A 22,580-nucleotide genomic window follows, 5' to 3' on the forward strand; every position below is an offset into this window, starting at 1 on the left:
AAAATTAAAACTCGTTCAGTTGGATAATACAAAAATAGTTAACTTTTAAACAATATATTTTACACCATGTAACACGCTAATCACATTCATCTCATAACTGTGATCATTAATTTAGTAGTATATACAATCTCTTCTACTTAAGCTATAGGCGACAAATACGTAAAGTAAAAAAAATAAAAAAGTCTAAACTGGCTTAAATCGGATCGCAATACGAGTACGGAAAGATGAAGCGATAAGCACCTTGTTATTTTATAATTTAGTACCCGAGTGTGAACACAAACAAATTGAAATAGTATCACAATATCTAACGCGGGGCGAGCGGGGGCCAGTGGGCCGTGTCGTGGGAAATGGTGTCCGCGATGGAGATCACCTGCCCGCACGTGGTGCACACGTCCAACGCGCTGATGTTCTTGCCCACCACCAGCTCCTGCTGCTTCGCTATATCCGGCAACAGAGCGACCAGTTCCGGGAATAGCTCCTCGAATTTGCTCCCCAGAGCGGTTTTACAATGTTGGTAAAACTCCTCCGCGCCGATAATGCTGTCCCTGAACGCTCGAGATGCGACTTTGAATTCCTCCACCGCGTCGCTCGTACCTAAAGCGGCGGCGAATTTCTTGACTAGCGCCCGGTTCCTGCTTTCGAAGTTCGCCGGCGGCATGTACTGGTGCACGGGCGCGGGGAACGTTTGTCCCGCCGAGTTGGTGAATGTCATCCCGTCACACGGCGGACGCTTCTTGAACCCCGGAGGCACGCTGCCGTTCATCGCGGGCCTGATCTGCACGGGTGGCGGAGGAACGAAATTATCAGCTTTCGGATTTAGTGGCGGATATTCTTTCGACTTCAACGCAAAGTCTCCATTTCCAGTTCTCGTAGTTGTATTAGTATTGTTTTTGTCAGTGATTGTCTTGATCTTTCTGTCGGATTCCCCGCTGCTATTGTTGTTGTTGATGCTTGCCACAATGTACTCGTTACGCTCATTCACTCCGTTGACGACTGTGTCATTTTCTTTCTCTTTCTGAGCGTTGGCGTTAGCGTTCTTTTTCTTTTTGTTTTTGTTTTTAGTGTCCTCGTTGTGTGACTGTGTGTTGGTTTGCGGCGCGGGCGGAGCGGGTTGGGGTCTCGTTAGTTGAATCGGAACCGCTTGGGATTTCTTCTTTGATTTTGTGTTTATTGGCAAAGTGGGGAAGTCTGCGACAGGGTTGAATGTCGGTTCCCTTGGCGGTGGGTTCGGCTCCGGTTGGCTGCGGGTCTGCTTTCCCTTGTCCTTCGACTTGGAAACAGTTATCCACTGCGGGGGCGCGGTCGGTGCAGAAGACGAAGAAAGCGCGGGAAACGCCTCAGTACTCAGTGGGGCTTTCTTCTGCTGATGGCTTGGTTGCTTCTTTAGTGATTGCATTTCATCACTGTTAATCAGTGTTACCTGTAATACAAAAAATGGTTAACATCAATTATAATAAAAATGAGATTGGGAATATTGTCCAATTAGTACAGTTGTAGTAAAATTTAATTAAAATTTATCAGTTGATTCATTGTATTTCATGAACTACTCTTTCGATTTTATGTATAACTCATTTGTTAAGCATTTGAATCATATATAACTATAAATAAAAGTCTATAGAGGTGTACCTTGGCGGGCTGTAGAGTGGCCGCACCAAGGCTGGGGTGGTCGTCCCGTGGGCCGAGCAGCGAGGGGAAGTCCTCATCGTTGAGCGGCTTCTTCGGTATGGTGATGCGGTTCCCGCTCGTTTGTGTCAACCGGAAGTTGCTCGCGCTGGCCGGCTGGCTGTGCACTTGGATTGACACGCTTGGCTGTTTAGCTGCGTAAACAAAAATTGGTTGTCTGTAAAGTCGGTTTACTGACGATAGTTGAACGTGACAACGTCCGATTGTGCTTCTTTGTCGCCCGTTCCGCGCTCTCGCTTGCACTTCAAGCCTTACATGGAACGCCTCAGAGCGAGGTATTAGTCATTAGTCATGTTTTTTCGTGCGTGCAATCGGCTCTATCGAATTATAAGACGTTGTCACGTCAAAAAGGCAGCGCGTTTTAATAACTTTGATAAAGTCATAAATTAATATTTGAAAAGAAAGTTGGAACAATCCATTATAAAAATAAAAAATCTCTGTTTTTGGAATCTTTTCTTACTCAGTATATTTGTTCCAAATTTTTTTAACAGAATTTATGTTGTGTTAATTTTCATTGTATATGTTACTATCGTTAAAAAGCAATTTAATGTCAATTTCTTTTGGTTTAACATTTTTCTTTTGAGTATTTTGTAGTATTTTTGTTAAAAATAAACTTACAATTCCTAAGCACAGTAGCGGCAACGGGTGCGTTGGGCCTCGGGGCGGGCGCCCGCGACGGTCCCGCACCGTCAAGCGCCGGGAAGTTGCGGTCATTACGTGCTAACCCTCCTGTGCCTGATTGTTTAATAAATAAATAAAAAATAAACTACAAATAAAATAAGGATGAAGAACTATGGAGGGCAAAAAATTATAAACATTTATGACAACTTTATTTATTTATTTTTATTTATTTGACACTTCATTACACACATTATTTTTAAAATATAAAAGTAAATAATAAATCACAAAGTTACAGCTTCAATATGTGTAACGGGGCGGCCTTTGTACATCTATACTACTTGCCATCCGTAACTTCGCACGCTTGGTCTAAAACTTACGAATTATATCCTAAAACCACTAATTTCAATATTTTGCGTAATTTAATGATCCAAGCATACAGACACAAACGGCGGAAAGCAATTGTTTTATACTATGTAGTGATTGAAACAATGTTTTACAATTTTATACTTTGAAGTGAATAACACAATATATCATAGACATAATTAAAGTTCACCTTTATAAGCTCTAGAGGGCGCGGCGAGCAGCGGCGCCGGCGCGGGCGCGTTGGCCGACAGCCGCGGGAACTGCTCGTCGCTCGCCGGGTCGATGCGCGCCGCGGCCGGCGGCGGCGACGGCGAGCGCTGCTCCGCACGCTCCCTGTCATTTTGACAGATTTGTTTTTTTTATTGCGCGTGGCCAATGATCGATATGTCAAAACATATTTCGGTTATGAAATCTTTTTAGTAGGTATTGAAACTTCTTTAGGCGCGTTGAGAGTAAAGTCCGCTTCGGACACGTGTGATCGGCACACACGCTGTTTTTTTATAGCGTGTGGCCGACGATCGATATGTCAAAACATATTTCGGTTATATAAAACCATTTTACACTATTTATATGTTATTTCTTAGTGATATGTTACCTCTTGCCTGCTATTATTTTGGTCGTGTGGAAAATATCGCTGTTTTAGCGACAAGACTGCCTGTTGTGCTCTTTTATTAACATATTGTCTATACTCTATTCTTATATATGTCGTGGCCATATCGTAGATTTGCTCATTTCATGATATGATCGATCATTTCACGAAATGGTCGCATTTCATGAAATGGCCAACATGGTTTGATCAGATCGTTAAATCGTCAACGTTTCACGATTTGGCCATCCACATTTGGCCAGATCGTATAAAATATAAAGAGTCCATAAAATATTAAAATTCAGAATAGGTATTCTAAAAACTTGTATAATGTCATTTAAGTTAGTGCCGCGGCTGCGGCCGGCGAATGCTAGAAGCGAATCGTTTTTGCAATAAAAAACAGTTAGGTTAGGTTAGGTTAGACTTTGATAAACAACGCACGAGCCGAGCGAGCAAAGCGAGCGTGCCGCGGCAGCGGCCGGCGAGTGCCAGAAGCGGATAGCTTTTTAAAAAACAAACAATTTTAAAAAAATAATATATATCCTAAAAGAAAAATGCGTCTTAAATTATTTTATTTAAGACGCATTTTTTCTTCAATACATAAAAGATATCCACATTTTCCATAGTACTCGAACCGTCGTAAATTCTTTGCTATGACTTTCTTCATATTATTGTTATTAAACGAATTATGAAGTTTTTAACTGCGAATAATTAAATTTTCGCCAGCGGCCGCCATCTTATCACATAAACACAGAGCTTGCAGCGCCTCTACCAATGATTAATGTAACTATTTTACGATATGATCAAATAATTTTGATAATTTCATGAAAAAACCGCGCGTTTAGTTGGCCATATCGTGAAACGATTTCTTATCATTGATCTGCTCAAGCCACATCATGATGTGGCCAAACTAAATTGGCCATTTCACGAAATGCGACCATTTCGTGAAATGGCCAGTCATATCATGAAATGAGCAAATTTACGATATGGCCACGACATATATACTTTCCTCTGTGGTACACAATAAAGAATTTTTGTTGGTTTGTTATTTGTGGCAATGTATACCTTTCATCATAGCTTCGTTTATGGATTACATGATTTTATTCAAATATGATAATTTTAAGAGCTAAAATATGTAAATGTAAATATTACAGAAAGGGAAATTAATGTTTAATATTTGACATTTTACCTCAGTATTTTGTTACCTGGTAACCCGTTGTACCACGGCAGTAGGGTGAGGAGTGATATTGAACTGCAGTTCCAGAGTGCGAGCTTGCCGTGCCGCGCCGCGGTTCATACCGCGCCCGTGCACTGTCGCCTTGTGAGCTGTAATCATACAAATATATCATTTTTTCCTTAATAATATTTAAAAGCTCGTTATTTATACCATACTAAGCTGTTTGTTCTGATTTTGAATTGCCATCTGTCAGTGAAAAAAATCGTTAAAATTGGTCTAGTAGTTTTGGAGCCTTGTTTAAACTCTCTTTATAATATTAGTTTAAAAGTTGTTCAATGTATAAGACAAAAATTGGCTCATATAAAAATATTAAAACAAAAAAAATTGGTTGTTTGTAAAGTAGGTTTACGATCGAGATGTTTACGTGATAACGTCTTATTGGTGGCAGCGCTCGAGATGAGACGGGAGATCGGTCCGTCTCTCTCTCGTTATACCTGCGATTGCGCTCGTGAGGTTTTAGTGTGACACAAGTTTCTGAACATGTCACCCGACTAAAACGATTTTAAAAACGTTATCACGTTAAAACCAAAGATCTATGCTTTCACCCTCAACAATTTACCTTTGAGATCAATTTCACTTCTAAACACAGCTGTCAAGTGTTGCCCCGCACACTCGCCCTCCTCGCAGAGATAATGCTCCGTTCGGAAATGGTGCGCGAGCGCAGAATGCGATGCGTAGTACAAGTTGCGTCCGTCGACATCGCACAGATGGCAGTACAAGTGCTCTTTACGCAAATGTCGGTACAGTTCGTCCGCGTCCATAAAACGTTCTTCACAAAACTCACAAAGAGGATGACCTCTGCAATGAGAAAATATATTTTTATGCAGGCAATGAAAGTTGGGACCAAGCCAAACTGGAAAAAAAAGACATATTTCTGGAGATTTTGCCCTGTATTATTATTTCAAAAAAATAAATAAAAGAACCATCCCTGATAATAATAATTCCACTAACATAATATTTCATTACAATCATTTTGTTCATTCATTGAGATTAAAAATGATTAATTCAAAATTAATCATACTAGCTTTCCGCCCGCGGCTTCGCCCGCGTTTTCAAAGAAAAACCCGTTCCCGTAGGATTTCCGGGATAAAACCTATCCTATGTCCTTTCTCGGGTATCAAAATATCTCTATACCGAATTTCATGCAAATTGGTTCAGTAGTTAATGCGTGATTGAGTAACAGACAGACAGACAGAGTTACTTTCGCATTTATAATATTAGTATGGACTAGAGATAAAAAATATATGAAATCGTACTAGATATTTCTATGTGAATTTTTATTTCAATAACCAGACCATTATTTAACAGAGAATGAAATACTTAGACATTTATAGATTATTTTAGCTCGTTATTGACCTTTCTATCATTTCACACTCATGAGATATATTAATAGTGAAATTAAGTAAGGATTAGTTTATGTGCATTTTTTTTTATGTAAATAGAATTAATTACTTGCTGATAAAATATGATGCAATAATTTTATTGCATAACCAATTACAAATGATGGTGAAGTTAATTAACTAGAAAAAATACTGATACAAAATGTTTATTAACTCATATATCTTTATTTATTAATTGCCAACAGTTTGATAAAAAATTATTAAAAAGACAATTTATCAAACTGTTGTCATGGAAAGTGTAATGTTGTCATAGTATTATTTTTGTACAAAAAATGCATTGTTGCATTTTGTAGCAATGTTTTCCTGCTACAACCCTGCATATAGGCATATACTCGAAGTATTAAAAATAAATATACACTTGTCTCTTTTGTGGCAGGGTTTGGAAAATAAAAATCTAAAGTAAATAACATCATACCTGTGAGACGTATCATCAAGATCACCTTTCCGTCTATGGTGTGCCAATTCCTGACGAGTGTAGCACCTTCTTTCGCTTGTGAAAATCTAAAACAATACTAAATATTAATTTCACAACATTGTAGCAAGACTGTTGTGGTTCAATGAAATAGAAAATATTAAATTAAGCATCCAAAGAGATTGTTTCTGAAATCAAAAAATTGTATGAAATAATAAAGCTGGTTTGAACTTTGGCCATTTCATTGAGTCAAGGAGTCTAAATAAACTCAAGGATAGAAGAAAATAATTTAAATTTAAAATTATTTACCTAATTCTATTCAATAGAAACAAATGAAGTTTTGCAATTCTACAATCCAGTAGCAAACTGTGCTATTAATTCGTTTTGCTAGTCACATCCATTAGTAAGATATCAATGTATACAAAAAATAATAATTAGAATGGAAAAACTCACCCTCAAGTGCTTCACACAAAGGTCACAAAAGTACCTTTCATGTACTCTCTTCATATGATCATTAAGCATAGCGAATGTACGGAAAGGGGGTATGTTATCACAGATCTTGCAATGGTTTTGCAGTAAGGCTTCATACGATTTCTTGATTTCTTCACTACAAAACCCTATTTTAAATTGTCTTTCAAAGAGTCTATCAGTAAACACCTTGTTTCGAAGCTCTTTATACGGCTTAACGGTATCCGTAAACACCACCTTAGAATAAAATAAAAATATTTAATAATTATTTTGCAATAAGTAAATTTGAAATGCATCTTAAATCAAGTATTTCGAATTAATGACAACTGATATAAAATCAAATTGAAGGATTATATTTTTCTGCATTTAATTAAACTACTGATTACTGACTTTTAATTGATGAAAAGTAAATGTTACAAAATATGTATTATCCAAATTACCTTCGCAAGGTCTTGACGACATATAGGACATTCATTTTGCAAACACAGCACTCTCATGCGTGTTGAACACTCGAAGCAAACTGGGTGGTCACATTCTCCAATGGAGTAGTACACCACGTTCTTAAAGCATACAACGCATGTAGTATTATCGTTCCCTTGCGAATCGGCCATAATTTCCACAAGTGTTTCTGTGAAACGAACAGTATGTGCGTTACATTTGGGTATTTATAGATTACTCTTAAGTTTGAGACTTCATCCAATAATTGATTGGATACCTACCACAGAAGAAAATAGAAGGGCAATTGCTGGAACGGCAATTCGAGCTTTACAGCGTTAAAAGTTGGTTTTTAATCGCGAAAATTTCAGACTTCGATAATGAAGTGAAGTGACAGATTTGACATTGCCGTGTGTAGTCCGCTCACTCACTGTCACTGCTGTCGTCTGTCCAACAATCACATAAATTCATGACATAAATGTAGGATATGTAGATAACTATTGCGCATATTTTAAATGTATTTTATTTGTGGTTTGTATAGTATAGAAAATTTTCAATATGCAAAATAAGCATTTGTAATAATAAATATTTAAAACTTTTTTCTTTTGGTACAGTAGTAGAAGCAGACACAACAGCTGTAACTAGGACATTATTTTATTAATAAATAACCCCTGGGTGACGATAATAATTTATTTCGCTATTTACTTTATTATTAACAAGTATTAACAACGATTGTGTACGTATATATTCTCTACGCGTAGACAGAGAATAATAATTCCATTGAGAATTCATGAATGTTCTCTGTCTACATCTCGGAGGTCTACATCTCTATGGTATTTTTTTATCAATGAATTGAAATGACGGTTGCAGTAAACAGTTTGAATCCTGGTTTGAATATTTGAACTTTTGAGCGTATGATCAAGTGCCTATTGAGTATTGTGAAACTGAAACGCTTCGTTTGTGTGTTATAAGTGAAAATATATGAAATATTAATTAAAATGCGATAAATTGGACTGTGAAAATAACATTATGTATTTCCAGGTAATATCTCAGTTTTAATCGGTAGTTCAAATATCAGTTCCATGTTTTATTTTTTATTATTTAAGTATTCGGTACAATATTTTTAGATCGAAAATACTCCGGAACACGTAAAAAGAGCCAGAAGAACTAAAATAGCACCCCCAGTGTCGCCTAAAGAAGAATGTCCGCGTCTGATACTAGCACCCTTCTCCAGACCGCCGCAAGTCGTTTTCGACGATGTTCTCATCGGTTCATCATGCGAAAAATATTTGGAAGTTTTTAATCCGTCCAAACAAATTCAACAGGTACTTTATTTCATATGGATTGGTTTTTCTTTATTATTTGTAGGTCATCCATAAAATAAACTTCAGTCCAGGTAAAAAACACCAGCCAAAATAACTATGTACTACGTGACCAAGCCAACTAGACCCTTTTCAACTGTGACGTCACCCGCCCATGTCTCGGGTACAGATAGCAAAAAAAAAATATTAATAATATCACTGTTCGCTCTCCGCTATGAATAGTCTTATTTTTCCCCATTTCGAGGGCTGTCTATGAATAACAACACAGTAAAAACTTAAACAAATAACAACGAAAAACTTAACAGTCAACAACAAGCTTTAACGATTAATAATAAAAAGTACAGAAATAACTAGCGATGCGAACGTACGAATGCGTCGATGCTGCGAACCGTACTAAGGCGAACGCGGTACCTGAGGCGGTAAGCGGGCGGGGAGGCCGCATTCCACCCGAGCGTCTAGTTGGCTTGGTCGAATAATACCTATTAACTGTAGATTTAATAATCCTTCAACATTAATTTTGAATCCAACCAGATTGTTGGTGGTGACTATAGTTATTATTGACTGTAAGGATCTAGATAAAAAAAGATCTGTGTTTGAATTTCATAACAGATTTTTCATAACTACATAATGAAAACTGATAGGTGCTTTCAGTTGGTTCACCTTTTCTAAATTGAATATTCTAGACATATAAAGTAGTAATCTATACCTTTTTTATGCACAGATAACATTAAACAAGGCTTTACCTCCGGGTTTGATTATCCAATTGCCTGGAGAATGGCTAGTTCTCGAACCAGAGACGTGCTACTGTTTGACCATGGTGTGGTCCCCTACACAACCCATCGCTCTACGGGAGACAATCAGGTTCACTAATGAGAACAGGGGCAGATATGACGTCATTGTTGTATTGAAGTCTTTGATGGTAACTATTGATACATTTTTGTAAGTTTAAAAAATTTGTTAGGTACAAAAAGAAAATGTTTTATACATATTATGTACCTATGTATAAAACAATTTTTTTTTGTCACAACTCATGTGAGTTGTTTATTCTGTAATTATCAAAAAAACAGTACAATAGATAATTGTGGTGTAAAGCTGACTGACTTGTAGTACAAACGCATAATATTTGCCGCAGCAATGCTGTTGTATATTTCCCTCTTCTTAATTTCTATATGCACTATTTGTTGTTTGTATTCAGGGTTTTGTGATATTATTGCTGTGTACCTTGTGAATTCAGTTTTTAATGAATTTCAAGCAAATACATAGTTTATTTTGAAGATACTTCTAATCCTATAGATTCCATATATTGTTCTTTTGCACGCCTCATAAGCGAAGCGTTGAGGTGGGTACTACTGTCACTTCGCGCAAAACATCTGATTTTTCAAACTTAAAATGTCTTTATGTATCATACATTGCACTTGTAAGATAATAGACTACAAGCCCGCATAGGACAAAAATATGGGTCAAATGAACCACCAGGGGACATATCTAGAACGATAGCAGAGCAAAAAATAATAAGATTCATCACTATGCCGTCACTTGTAAGCTGTCCAACTGAGTGCAGATGAGAATTGAAAAGTACAGGTAGACTCGGTAAATTTTGGTCATATATTTTTGTACGGCATTCTTAACCATCGATAGATCCATTAAAAATAATAAGAAACCGCTCAGTGCCGTACAAAAATGGTGGTCCACCAAGTCGGAATTTTTATTTAATTTCCGAGAGTTACCGAGGGTAAATTTGGTCATTTGACCATGTACGGCATCTGTGTCATACTATTGCTATACTGCTTTTAATCCATTATTCCGCAACGCCGTACAAAAATCATGGGGACAAGGGGAAAAAATCGAGAGTTGTAATCCCCTCTCTTTCCCCACTCCAGGGGGTCATTTGACACAACACGAAATAAATTTATTTTTAAAGTATTTTATGCATAGATAATATTTTTTCATGTGCCGTACATTTTCGTTGGTTCAAAGGGGAAAAATCTGAAAAAGAAAAAAATCCATATAACGAAATGTTTGCTTTATATTTTTATAACAAAATATAAATATACATTAATATTAAGAAGCTCGAGGTGGTTAATTATCACCTTGGAAAGTCGGAGTCAGGTGGAATGGACTCCGTTAAATTGATGAACTAATAAAAAAGCTATGAACGAAAAGATGTGAATTATATGCAATCAGTCCATGAATACAGGTAAAGTCACAAGCAAATGCTAGTAATATATACATATTCAAAATGTACAAGTAAAGCGCTTTCAAATGATACCAAACACTGCATATTTATCTTAACTTTATTTTTTTACTCTGTATGTTTTGTCCGCTAGAGGGCGCCACATTAGATTTTGTGAAACCCCATATAGCCTTTAGCTAGCTGGTCGCTGGTAATCCAGTGAACAATTCAGACGCTTCTAATGATATGTCATTTGTCGAATTCTGATAAGTAGTTTAGAAGTTACGAGGGAATAGATGAACATACATACATGACCTGTAAACAACCATAACCCTCCTTTTGCTTTGCCGTAGTTGGGTAAAAATATGTTAATGCCGTACTGTATCAAATGGCCATAAAGCACCCTTAAAATTGTAGCTTTCGTCGCTTTCATCAGCCTAAAAGATGTGGTCTGCACAAAAATGTACGGCATCGTTTTTTCCTAATTTATCTATGTTAATACTATTTAAAACAACGGATAAAGTGTAGAAAACTATTATATTTCATTAATCTACGATGCAGATGTTTAAACTTTAACAAAATTTCTGGTTTTGCATTTCTCTATAACTTTTTTTAGAACGGTTTCTTTTGAACGGCAATACTATACAACAATTGAATTTTACAATATCATGTTAAAAAAAAAGTTCCCGTACAGGGTCAAATGACCTTACAGCTCTTTATATCAAGAATTCGATGAAATTAAGATGATTATTGGTATACATTTAAAAGAACAATTATTTTTTGACGGCATTGCTTTTAATAGTACTTTTGAGTGCTAGATAATGTTTTGGAACCGAAGCCGTACTTAGTCAAATGACCCCCTGGAGTGGGGAAAGAGAGGGGATTGCAACTCTCGATTTTTTCCCCTTGTCCCCATGATTTTTGTACGGCGTTGCGGAATAATGGATTAAAAGCAGTATAGCAATAGTATGACACAGATGCCGTACATGGTCAAATGACCAAATTTACCCCCGGTAACTCTCGGAAATTAAATAAAAATTCCGACTTGGTGGACCACCATTTTTGTACGGCACTGAGCGGTTTCTTATTATTTTTAATGGATCTATCGATGGTTAAGAATGCCGTACAAAAATATATGACCAAAATTTACCGAGTCTACCTGTACTTTTCAATTCTCATCTGCACTCAGTTGGACAGCTTACAAGTGACGGCATAGTGATGAATCTTATTATTTTTTGCTCTGCTATCGTTCTAGATATGTCCCCTGGTGGTTCATTTGACCCATATTTTTGTCCTATGCGGGCTTGTAGTCTATAATACATACACACACATATTAAGGTGATGAATTAATTTTTCTAACATTTACGGCCCTTTTCAAACCTTCGTAATTTTTATATTATTAAAGTTGTCGTGATGAAAATTCTTGACAAGAAAGTTCAATAGTAACACAATACGTCTACCGTTTTAGAAACATGATTCCATGATATTTTCTCGATAGAAAAAAAATACAAAGTTCTCATTGTTATTTTTTTATAATCTCTGGCATCTTCAAAATAACAAACGTAAAGTTACGACTTTTTGGATATTAACTATAAAATATACAACCTATACGTCTACCGATTTAGAATTTTGAAATATGCGATGGTTTTGAAATATACAAGAAATACTTGAAATTAGCGCGCGACCAGCCAATATAGCGAGAGCCGCCCTGTACCTTCCTACCCCGATCGCTGCACGAGTCATTCCCGCTACGGCCGTCACACGGGGAACTTGTGTCGCTCGCGCAATCGTAAAAAAGGGTGACAACACGATAAGACAAAATGAGACAAATGGGGACAATAAAGAAAATAAGAAGAAGAAACATAAAGGTTGGAGAAAAAAGAATGCTTACAATTGGAACAAATTAATGAAGAAGTTGGTTTTATTTTAAATTTGATGATAATTGTATTAAATAGACGATGTTTGATATGTACCCCTGTTTTAAGTACATAACGAATGTGTAAGATTTTTTTCATTTATAGCATAGATAATCTTTTCAGAAATTCGGAATCCAGAAGGAAAATAAACCCACTGATTGTTCACAATGTGAACCCACTCCTTCGTAAGTACCTTTATTCAGTCAAAAATGTATGTTATCAACGTTCTACTGGTTTTATCGCATGATTCCATTTTTAGCAAAAAGCAACAAAGTGCAAAGAAATAAAAAATCATGGTGAACTTAGTGGAAGTATGGCGGACGTGATATGGAACAGGAGCTCATTGGAGTAGTATTATATTTTAAAAAAATACGAAAAAATTTCAAGAATTACATTTCTTAGTAGGTGGTAGATAAGTATGTTGTATAAAGAATTTGATGTTGATATTTATTTCATTTATACTTACTACACCTGTGCGGGAAATTGCTTAGTACTAAAACAGGTTTATATTCATATATTTACATAGTAATGTGAGTTTTAATTTCGAAAAATTTTGTGTAAGTATATTAAATTGAGTTCCTGGGTGATCTGGAAACACAATTGGGCCCGGAAGATGGCGCTGCAGTCACTCCTCCTAATCACATGAACCGATTTGGATGAATATTTGTGTGCACATTTCATTGTTGTGGGATGATTGGTTGATTCGTTTTCACATTAGCTAATATTATGTATTTTTGTTGTAAACTTAATTTAATGTTTATAATACATTATTATTGGTATAAATAAGCCAGTGTTCGTCTCACATTGCTGTACCTGCCTACCTACCCTACCAGGGCCTAACTTTGTTCTGGCTATTTTATTTTGATTATTTGTAATGAATAATTACAATTATAATAGAGTGCAAAAAATAAATACATGCGTCAATATATTTTGTGTTTTTTTTTAAACAATTTTTCTATTTAAAAAAATATCATTCCGACCGCGGCTTTGCCCGCTTGGAATTAGGTTATATCGTGAATCCTGTTTTATCCCACAGAAGTGTTCAGTTCGGATAAAAAGTATCCTATGTGTAAATCCAGGCAATTAGCTATATTTTATCAAAATTGGTAATGTAGTCTTGACGTGATTAAGTAACAACTAACAAAAAAATATACAAATTAACATCCAAAGTTTCGCATCAGTTTTACTGTATTAGTGATATCTTCCACTCTTGACTTTGACTGAGAAGAATTAGGGTTTATAACTTCTTTCAGAAATAGTACCTTTCATTTCTGGGCATGATGTAATATCTACGTCAGCATCAAATTCTATCTAAATCAATTCAGTAGTCCGCGTTATTGATTACCATTTCATTTTTTCAGAGTAACAATATTTTTTGTTATTTTAATGATTATTTATAACCTGTATTATTTTGTAATAAAGTAAACATTACGAAATAATAATAATTATTAATAATGTCTAAGTAGTTGTTGGAAAGAAGATTATTTGTTTATAAGCAAGAAAATAAAACCAATAAATCAACAATTGAATAAATGTATAACAATATTATAACTGTATGACGACTCCATACATGTTTGTCCCGAGTCGGCCAGCGGCAGCGCGGCGAGTTTGCAAGAATGACTTCGCGCACACCCGCGTTCGCGATAGCGAGCTATTAGACTCCGCCCGCCAAGCAGTGGATTTTTTTTTGTGTATCGTCTTAAGAAAAAACACTATTTTTAACGTTCATGATATTTTTGATGTCATTTTTGTTATTTAAACTAGTTAAAAAACAGTTTAAAAAAGTTCTGTCTTGGACGTCCGTGTGTCTGTATGTGCGGATCCTTTTTCTTGTTAACACGATAGCGACCGAAATACTTTACTAATCGAGTCTTTTTTTTTCTCTTACGCTTGAGTATGCTCAGGAATAGAACCCTTTCATTTTTCAGGGTCTGATTCGATGTGGTTTAATTGTTATTAAATAAACAAAAATAATAATTAATAAATATTTATTAAAAAAAAATTATGAGGCGTGCACTTTTGGATTTTCCAAATTATTTTTAATATACATACTAAGGACAATCTCAAAGCATTTTTTTAAAATACCCATAATATACTTTTCTTTTTATTTACGTTTATTTTTTATTAAGTGCAATAAAGTGGGTGAGGAAAAGCAATTAATACTCATTTAAATCCTTTATTTTCTAGGCTATCAAAGGCAAGACTAAAGGTTTCAAGACCTCCCCAGGGAAGATAAAAAAGAAATCATTGAAAAAATCTCCAGTAAACATTACAAAAAAGAAAGTAGAAGTAATCTGTAATACTACCCAAATTAAGAAAACTATAAATGTAGTGCAGTCTACAAAATATAAAGTTTTAACTACCAATAGTGAAACTTTTTCAAAATACAGACCTGTTTCGCCTAAATGTCCTTTTGACTCGCCAAATAGTGTTGATATTGATTTTAACACATCAGAAATCTTTTCAAATGTTCAAAATCGCACTGCTGAATCTTTCTTGCAAAAAACATATGACAAACCTATGATTAATGACAAATTGGATACACCCAAATACAATGTTTTGAAACCATCAAACAAACAAAACTTTGAAACATCTGCATCTGATATTTTTGACAATATCACATTCACTCCTCTGAAAAGTGCTGCTACTAAAAATGAAAAACTAAACAATGGACCTAAAATTGTATTGAGTATACCTTCCGAAAGTGACTATGATGACAGCTTAGACATAAAAGATAGCAATAAAGAGAATGAAACTCACTCTATCCTTTGTATTACATCAACTCATATGACCAATAATAGATGGCTGACAGTAGATAGCCACTCCAAATTCGCTAATACGGATATTGAAACTCCTAAGATTGTAAATAAAAAAATTCCAAACACATCTTCACCCAAAGAGTTAAACAGTCCAAATTTTTCCATAAACACTGACTTTTCCCGTATAAGTGACTTATCGTTTTTTCCGCCACGATTTTCAACGGAACGCAAGATGTTCCCAAAAATAAACAATGACACTCATGATTTAATAGACGACTATCATATGAAACTTAGTTCCGATACTTTTACAAAAGATTCGCCCAACACACCATTTGAATATCACATGAACCAGATCGAATCAAGGCAGTGTTTTCCGCTGAAAGAACAAAATCAACGAATGTGTAGACAAGCTTTATTTAGAGAACAAGAGATACGGGATTACAACGAACGAAATTTTGTGACTCGTGCTGAACATAATTCCTGGCAAAACGATTTGAGAATGGATATAAGATCGCCTCCAAGATCTTTAACTCCACCTTTACAATCCATTCCCGAAGAAAGTGTTCAAATTTCAGACACGCATACATTTGATGGAACAAATCATCATATGGATACATTCTCTGTTAATCGTACTTATAATAAACATGAAAAAACAGTGAATAGGCAAACCTCTTGGTCAAAAAAAGCTGTTGTTAAATCGAAAATTTTACCGTCAACGCGGGTTTCCTCTACGAAAATAAATTCCACCTTTGATGCGAATATAAGTAACGCTACGAATGTCACTCTTAATTATATTCCAAATGTTTATTCGCAATCACTAACTGTCGACCCTTTCTTATCAACTACTTATTTCTATGATGAAGCTCTAATTCATAAATTTGAAAGGGACTTCAAACGTTGGCTTAATTATATATTGACACCTCCCGATCTCGATAGTAATGTTGAACAGAAAATTGATGTAGGTAAGGCATGGATTGAAAATAGAAATAAAGAAGTTCCAACAGCTCCAACTAGAGAGAAAGTTTGTAATGTTTATCACAATAGTCATCGACTGGAAAGTTTACGTAAATCCGCAAGAACTTTACTTAAGACCCCAGAGATATCTCAAGTTCTTCTTAAATTGAATGCTCAGATAGACAAGAAACTGATTGCAATAAGAGACGATAGAAATTTACATTTGGATATTGGATTACAGAAGACGATTATGGAAATTATACTCTCGTACAATCCACTGTGGTTGCGTATAGGTCTGGAGGCAATATATGGCGTAACTTTGCCTTTGAAATCGAACAGCGACATAGAGGGATTGACGTTGTTTATCATTCAAAGGATGTTCAAGAACCCCTTTTTAAAAAATAAACATTCGAAATCGACTGCACCAAACATGCTGCTGCCGGCATATATTGAGGCAATCAAGAAGTTTAGTTTGAAGAAATTTTTCATGCTGGTATTCTTTTTAGACCAAGCCAAACAAAAGAAGTTGATATCGCATGATCCTTGTTTATTTTGCAGAAATGCAATATGTAAAGAGAGTCGGCAAATTATAATCCGATTCACGCGGGAACTAATAGCCGGTATCGGCGATATCACTAAACATTTACGACCACTGGGTTATGTGGTCGTTCATAAACAAACATACTTAGATGAGTATAAGTATGGTGTGAACGACATAGCGATTGATTTGAGGGATGGAGTTAGGTTGACGAAAGTCTCTGAAATTATTTTAATGAGAGACAATCTACTCTGCCAATTACGCGCTCCAGCTGTTTCGCGCTTGCAAAAAATACATAACGTTGAAGTGGCTCTCAAAGCACTAAGAGGAGCAAATTTTAAGATAGAAGGGGAAATTACGTGTACTGACATTGCCGACGGTCACAGGGAAAAAACATTATCTCTTTTGTGGCAACTAATTCACGTATTTCGTGCACCTTTATTCGAAAGAGCGGCCAACGTTATTCAAACTTGGTGGAAAAAGAAATACGAAGTTATTGCTGAAAAAAGAAGAGTTGAGCAAGAAATACTCAGAAAGAGGAATATTGCTGCTGAAATTATTCAATACTGGTGGCGACGGATACAGTACAAACGTATGTATGCGAAGAGATTGTATGAGATAACTTGTGCTGTAATTACTTTACAAAAATTCTGCCGAATGTGGCTGTGCCGCAGCCGTCTGCGCAAGTATAAACAGAGTGTACTTAAGATAGAAAAATGGTATACGGATTTGAAATTAATTCGAGAAGCTAAAGAGATATTACGATTAAAGAGAAAAGAACGAAGACACAGGTGCGCAGTTCTCATTCAATCGTATGTTAGACGTTGGTCCTGTAGAAAAAATTATCTAGAAACTTTGAATAAAGTAGTTTATATTCAGGCTCTAGTCCGTAGGTTTTTGGCGAAAAAGCGATATCAAACGCTAAGAAATTGCACTTTGTATATTCAAAAAACATACAAACGTAAGTTGTTGATGAAAAAAGATATGACCCACTTTGCTGAAATAAAGGAAAAGGTTGTGCTTATACAGAATTATTACAGAATGATAAAACAACGCAGACTGTTTTTGTCCACTAAAAATGCCGTTAAAACGATTGAAGAACGTTACTTAGCATTGATAAAGATGAGGGAGGAGCGGAGGAAATTTGCGGAACTGAAAGAAGTAACGATAAAACTCCAAGCGAGTTATAGACGTAATAAATGTAGAAACGAATATATTAAAAAACGAAATTTAATAATAGCGATACAAAGAAGAATTAAAGCATACCTTATAATGAAACAAACCAGGTTGCAGTATCTCAAATTAAGAGATAGTACAGTCGTTATACAAACGTACTTAAGATCCTATTTGAAAATGAAAAAAATAAGAAATGATTATGTGAGTCAAAGAAAAGCTGCTCTTATTATTCAAAACTATTACCGGTCGTTTATAAAAACAAAAATACAGAGAAAGCAATATTTGGATTTGAAAAAAGCCACAATAACAATTCAAACCCAATATAGAAGTTTATTATTAATGAAGCAAATGCGAAACGATTTTATTAAAATGAGGGACGCAGCTATTATAATACAGCGAAGATTTAGAGCGCAAGTATTAATGAAAGAATTAAGAGGAAAATACGAAGCATTAAAACACGCAGTTCTTACAATCCAGGCACGTTATAGAGCCCAAAAAGAAATGATAATGCATAGGACACGTTTTGAGAAATTGAAACGTTCGTGTATAGTTATTCAAAGATTCTTTAGAGCTTATCAGATTGGAAAAAGTATGCGCGAAAAATATCTGCACCAGAAAGAAGCCGCCATAAAAATCCAAAAATGGTATAGAAATAATACAAAAGCTAAGCAAATAAAGAAACAATATGAAATTACGAAAAAAGCCTGCGTTACCATTCAAAAAGTGTATCGTAGTTATATTCTCACCAAGAGGCAACGAGAAGAATATTTGCGAATTAGAACCGCAACAATATGTTTACAGAAATATTATAGAAATTACGTTGTGTCAAAGAATATTAGATTACAATACCTACAAATGAAGACTGCTACAGTTACAATTCAGAGATATTTCAGAGCATATTTAGAAATGAGAAAGCAAACAACAACTTATTTACAAATACGACACGCAATTGTAACTATACAAACACATTATAGGTGTTACAGAGAGATGAAATTAATTAGAAATTACTTTGTAGAACTAAAGTCTGCTGCTGTATGTATTCAAAGACAATTCAGAAGCTTGCTAGCTATGAGAAAAGCCAGACAACAGTATTTATTATTAAGGCAATCCACAATCGTTATCCAAACAAGGTATAAAGGTTTACGTGAGATGAGAATGGTTCGTGAACAGTATTTAAGAAAAAAGGCTGCTATTGTTTTATTGCAAAGAAAATTCAGGGCTCAATGCTTAATGAGACGTGCAACAAAAGATTTTGTTACTACAAAAACTGCCTGTATCACAATTCAAAGGTTTTACAGAGCGTATAAACAGAGTTCGCAACAACGTAAACACTATTTAGTATTAAGAAACGCCGCAAATGTTATCCAGCGCCGATATAGGGACCTAATTTTAATGAGGAAAGAAAGAACTACTTTCTTGACAATCAAAGCAGCAGTTATGGTTATTCAAAATAGGTATAAAGCTCACAAACTTATGGTTAAGGAAAGAAACATATATCAAAATCAGCGCAAAGCCTGTATACAAATTCAAATGGCTTATAGGGCCTATGTTGAAGGTAGAAAAGAAAAATTGAAATATATACAGATAAGATCAGCTGTTATATTGATACAAAATTGGTATAGGTCTATCATAGAAACGAGAAAACTTCGTAAGCAATATTTACAATTACGAACAGCAACTATATTTATACAGCGTCATGTAAGAGAAAGAAAACTAGCTCGGAAGAATGCTCTTGTAAGAGTTCAAGCGATTAAAACAATCACAAATTGGTACATCACTATAAAAGAACGCAGATGGTTCTTAGAATTAAGAAGAAAAGTTGTTATTTTGCAATCAGTCTTCCGTATGTTAGTTGTACGCAATCACTACTTAAAAATAAGGAATTCGGCAGTAAAAATACAGAGATATTACAGATCCTATTTATTAACGAAGCACTTAAGAACTCAATTCCTTGAAGTTAAAACTAATATAACGAACTTGCAAGCACATGTCCGATGTTTCATAGAGAGGAGAAAATATCAACGGCGTAAATCGGCTGCCATAGCTATTCAGTGCGCGTATAGACTAAAAAGAACTAGAGATCTAATCCTTCAAAATAAAAGAGAAAGGGCTGCTTTGTGTATACAAAAGAATGTACGTAGATATCTTGTACAGAGGACTTACAAACGATTCCATGAAAAGTTAGTATTTATACAAAGATTGTGGAGAGGAAAACTTCTTACGCGAGATCTACATTTCGAATATATACACAAAAGAAAGACAATCATTAAATTACAAGCACATATAAGGGGGTACTTGGTGAGGAAGGAGGTAAAGATCAAGAGAGAGAATTTATTAAAACTTCGAGAACAGAAAAGACAAGACTGGGCTGCAGCAAAAATTCAAGTAAGTGTTCTTCTAAATTTGAGTTTAGCACCTGATCACCAAAAAGAAAAATTTTACAATTTTCTTTTTATATGATTTTAGGCTCTATTTCGCGGACACAAAGTTCGCGTTGCAAATGATGCAAGAATTCTTGAATGGCGAAGAAGATGGCGCGATGACAAAGTTCATTCTACTCAGAGGTCGCTCGGAGAAAGAAATGAAGAAGCCATGGATGTTCTTAGAAACATGTCCGATATCGAGACTGTTATAAGAGCATTCCGATCTCTTGGTAAGATTACATTTTATTCAACTAGCTATCCGCCCGCGTAGTTAAAGAAAAACCCGCATAGTTCCCGTTCCCGTAGGAGTTGTGGGATTTCAGGGATAAAACATATTTAATCAGTTCACAATGTATCTCTGTACCAAATTTAATCTTAATCGGTACAGTGTTTGAGAGTTGAAGATGAAACAGACGGACAGACAGAGTTACTTTCGCATTTATAATATTAGTTATTATTGTTTGTTACACAAAAGTAAGGAAGCTTGAAAAAAAATAATTTTTCGTGAATGGATACTTTCGTATATAAAAATTGCTGATAAAATGATAACGAATGTTACAGAGCTATTAACGGAGGTGTTCCCAATGATGTACAACTCGAACGCGGCGTCAATAGTGCGACGAGTCTACGTGTACATGTCCGTCACGAATAGATCCATTTCTAGCATTGAAGTGCTCAAGTCGGCAGCTTCCGTGCTGGTCAACCTGACTAGGTATAAGATAACTGGACCGAAGATATATGCGGTAAGTGGATAATAAAAAAAAAATATCTTCAGAAAAAGAAAACAATTTTATTTATTTTTTCCTGTAAATTATTATCACAAGGTTTTTTTGAAGTCGTAAATCGTCAATTTAAACACGATTTTTTCGAATCTAAAATACATTTTATCAATCATTCATGTGTTTTTACAGAGAGACCGCATCCCGCCTGTGCTGAAATTCATGTGGCGATTTAGCAACAGTGAGACGCACTTATTCTGCATTCTAGCCACATATTTATGGCTTTTCGCAAAATATGATGACATTAAAAAGGTAAGATTCTGTTTATAAGTTACTGAAAATAACTATGACATTATTTTTATTCCTAAAAATGATTATATATGATATATGATAAAACAAAAAGCGATAGATAAAAAACAAATCGCACGATACGTTCCCGCACTTTAAGTTGTTTTTTAAACAAAATATTATCCTTCTCTTTCTCTCAGGTATTCGTTTAAATTAAAATGTAATAATGAAACATATAAAGTTACCTAAAATTACTTATTTTCATTTTAAAAACGGCTGAGACCTGAAACTAAACCCAAATCATTGTTATCTTCTTCCCTTACAGGATTTAAAGGATTACCTCCATGAGCCAGAAAATCACAAAATCATGGTAGCCATTAAGGGCAACGTTGACAGGATGAAGAGAATGGTGACAAACTCAGCTCGGCATAGATTGAGCACGCCGCAGTCGAGCCGTTTTGTTTCCCACATGAACCAATCACGAGATATAGCCAATGTTAGTGTTTGTAGCAATTCCAGTAGTAGCAGTAACCCGGATTTGTTACTGCCAGCCCTGGACCCAGACTATGGAATCTCGCGAGCTGACAAGCCTCGATACTTTGAGGATGCCCAACAGGCGATTAGCTGTCTCTTCCACGCTTATGAGTTGTAATTTTATGTTTTTTGTGTTATGTGTTGAGATCTGTTGGCTGGGTAGATTAGGTAATTAGTGAAATGGAAGGTCTGTGAACAGCCGATCAGTCAATGAATTATGTAACATCTTTAAATCTTCCACATTTCTTGCAAAATAAATCATTTCAGTTCATTTCAGCAGAAGTAATTATTCCGTAATATATGTATTTTGAAACAAGCCTAGGTAAATTATTCATAAAAAATGTCCACTTTCTGTTAATTCAGATTTTTTTTCTTGATGAATTCTATTAATTTATGTATTAATGGATCTGCTGCTTCCTTTCAGCTATATTTTCAACATTCCTATGACAAATCTCAACACATCCTCTTATTATTGTAATAATTTAACCTTGACATAATCATGTTATTTTTAATGTTAACTCTCGCTTTGTAAGTAAAGTGATTGTATGTTTAATGTTTAATTTAATAAAATAT

General features: G+C 35.3%; 2 protein-coding genes across 2 annotated transcripts; one reads left to right on the top strand and one right to left on the bottom strand.

The window, feature by feature from the left end:
• Positions 1-38: 38 nt before the first annotated feature.
• LOC149486432 (E3 ubiquitin-protein ligase ZNF598) lies at positions 39-7,644 on the bottom strand. Its single transcript, XM_089698029.1, has 10 exons — positions 7,490-7,644; positions 7,211-7,398; positions 6,756-7,007; positions 6,306-6,391; positions 5,050-5,288; positions 4,459-4,579; positions 2,858-3,000; positions 2,302-2,418; positions 1,627-1,817; positions 39-1,420 (listed from the first exon to the last, which is right to left on the bottom strand). The coding sequence occupies exons 2-10, from the start codon at positions 7,379-7,381 to the stop codon at positions 305-307; spliced, it is 2,436 nt and encodes an 811-aa protein (XP_089554155.1). The 5' UTR covers positions 7,382-7,398; positions 7,490-7,644; the 3' UTR covers positions 39-304.
• Positions 7,645-8,074: 430 nt separating this feature from the next.
• asp (microtubule assembly factor abnormal spindle) lies at positions 8,075-22,552 on the top strand. The gene is made up of 8 exons (XM_089698061.1): positions 8,075-8,246; positions 8,333-8,530; positions 9,249-9,446; positions 14,804-20,428; positions 20,510-20,696; positions 21,028-21,209; positions 21,378-21,497; positions 21,799-22,552. Exons 1-8 carry the CDS (start codon positions 8,235-8,237, stop codon positions 22,123-22,125), a joined length of 6,849 nt encoding a protein of 2,282 aa, XP_089554187.1. The 5' UTR covers positions 8,075-8,234; the 3' UTR covers positions 22,126-22,552.
• Positions 22,553-22,580: the final 28 nt, after the last annotated feature.

This window comes from Colias philodice, chromosome 8 (genome assembly GCF_061535455.1).
Source record: "Colias philodice isolate Cphi_HAF_F1 chromosome 8, ilColPhil1 Martin Lab GWU primary, whole genome shotgun sequence".
NCBI classification, from domain to species: Eukaryota; Metazoa; Arthropoda; class Insecta; order Lepidoptera; family Pieridae; genus Colias; species Colias philodice.

Bases quoted from the DNA above. Each gene is read 5' to 3' on its own strand.
- asp (XM_089698061.1), top strand. The intron at 8,531-9,248 runs GTACTTTATTTC...TTTTATGCACAG, and splicing joins CGTCCAAACAAATTCAACAG to ATAACATTAAACAAGGCTTT. The intron at 20,697-21,027 runs GTAAGATTACAT...CGAATGTTACAG, and splicing joins AAGAGCATTCCGATCTCTTG to AGCTATTAACGGAGGTGTTC.
- LOC149486432 (XM_089698029.1), bottom strand. From the start codon at position 7,381: ATGGCCGATTCGCAAGGGAACGATAATACTACATGCGTTGTATGCTTT. The intron at 3,001-4,458 runs GTAACAAAATAC...TCAAAATGACAG, and splicing joins GTGGTACAACGGGTTACCAG to GGAGCGTGCGGAGCAGCGCT. The intron at 1,818-2,301 runs GTAAGTTTATTT...TTGTTTACGCAG, and splicing joins CGCTACTGTGCTTAGGAATT to CTAAACAGCCAAGCGTGTCA.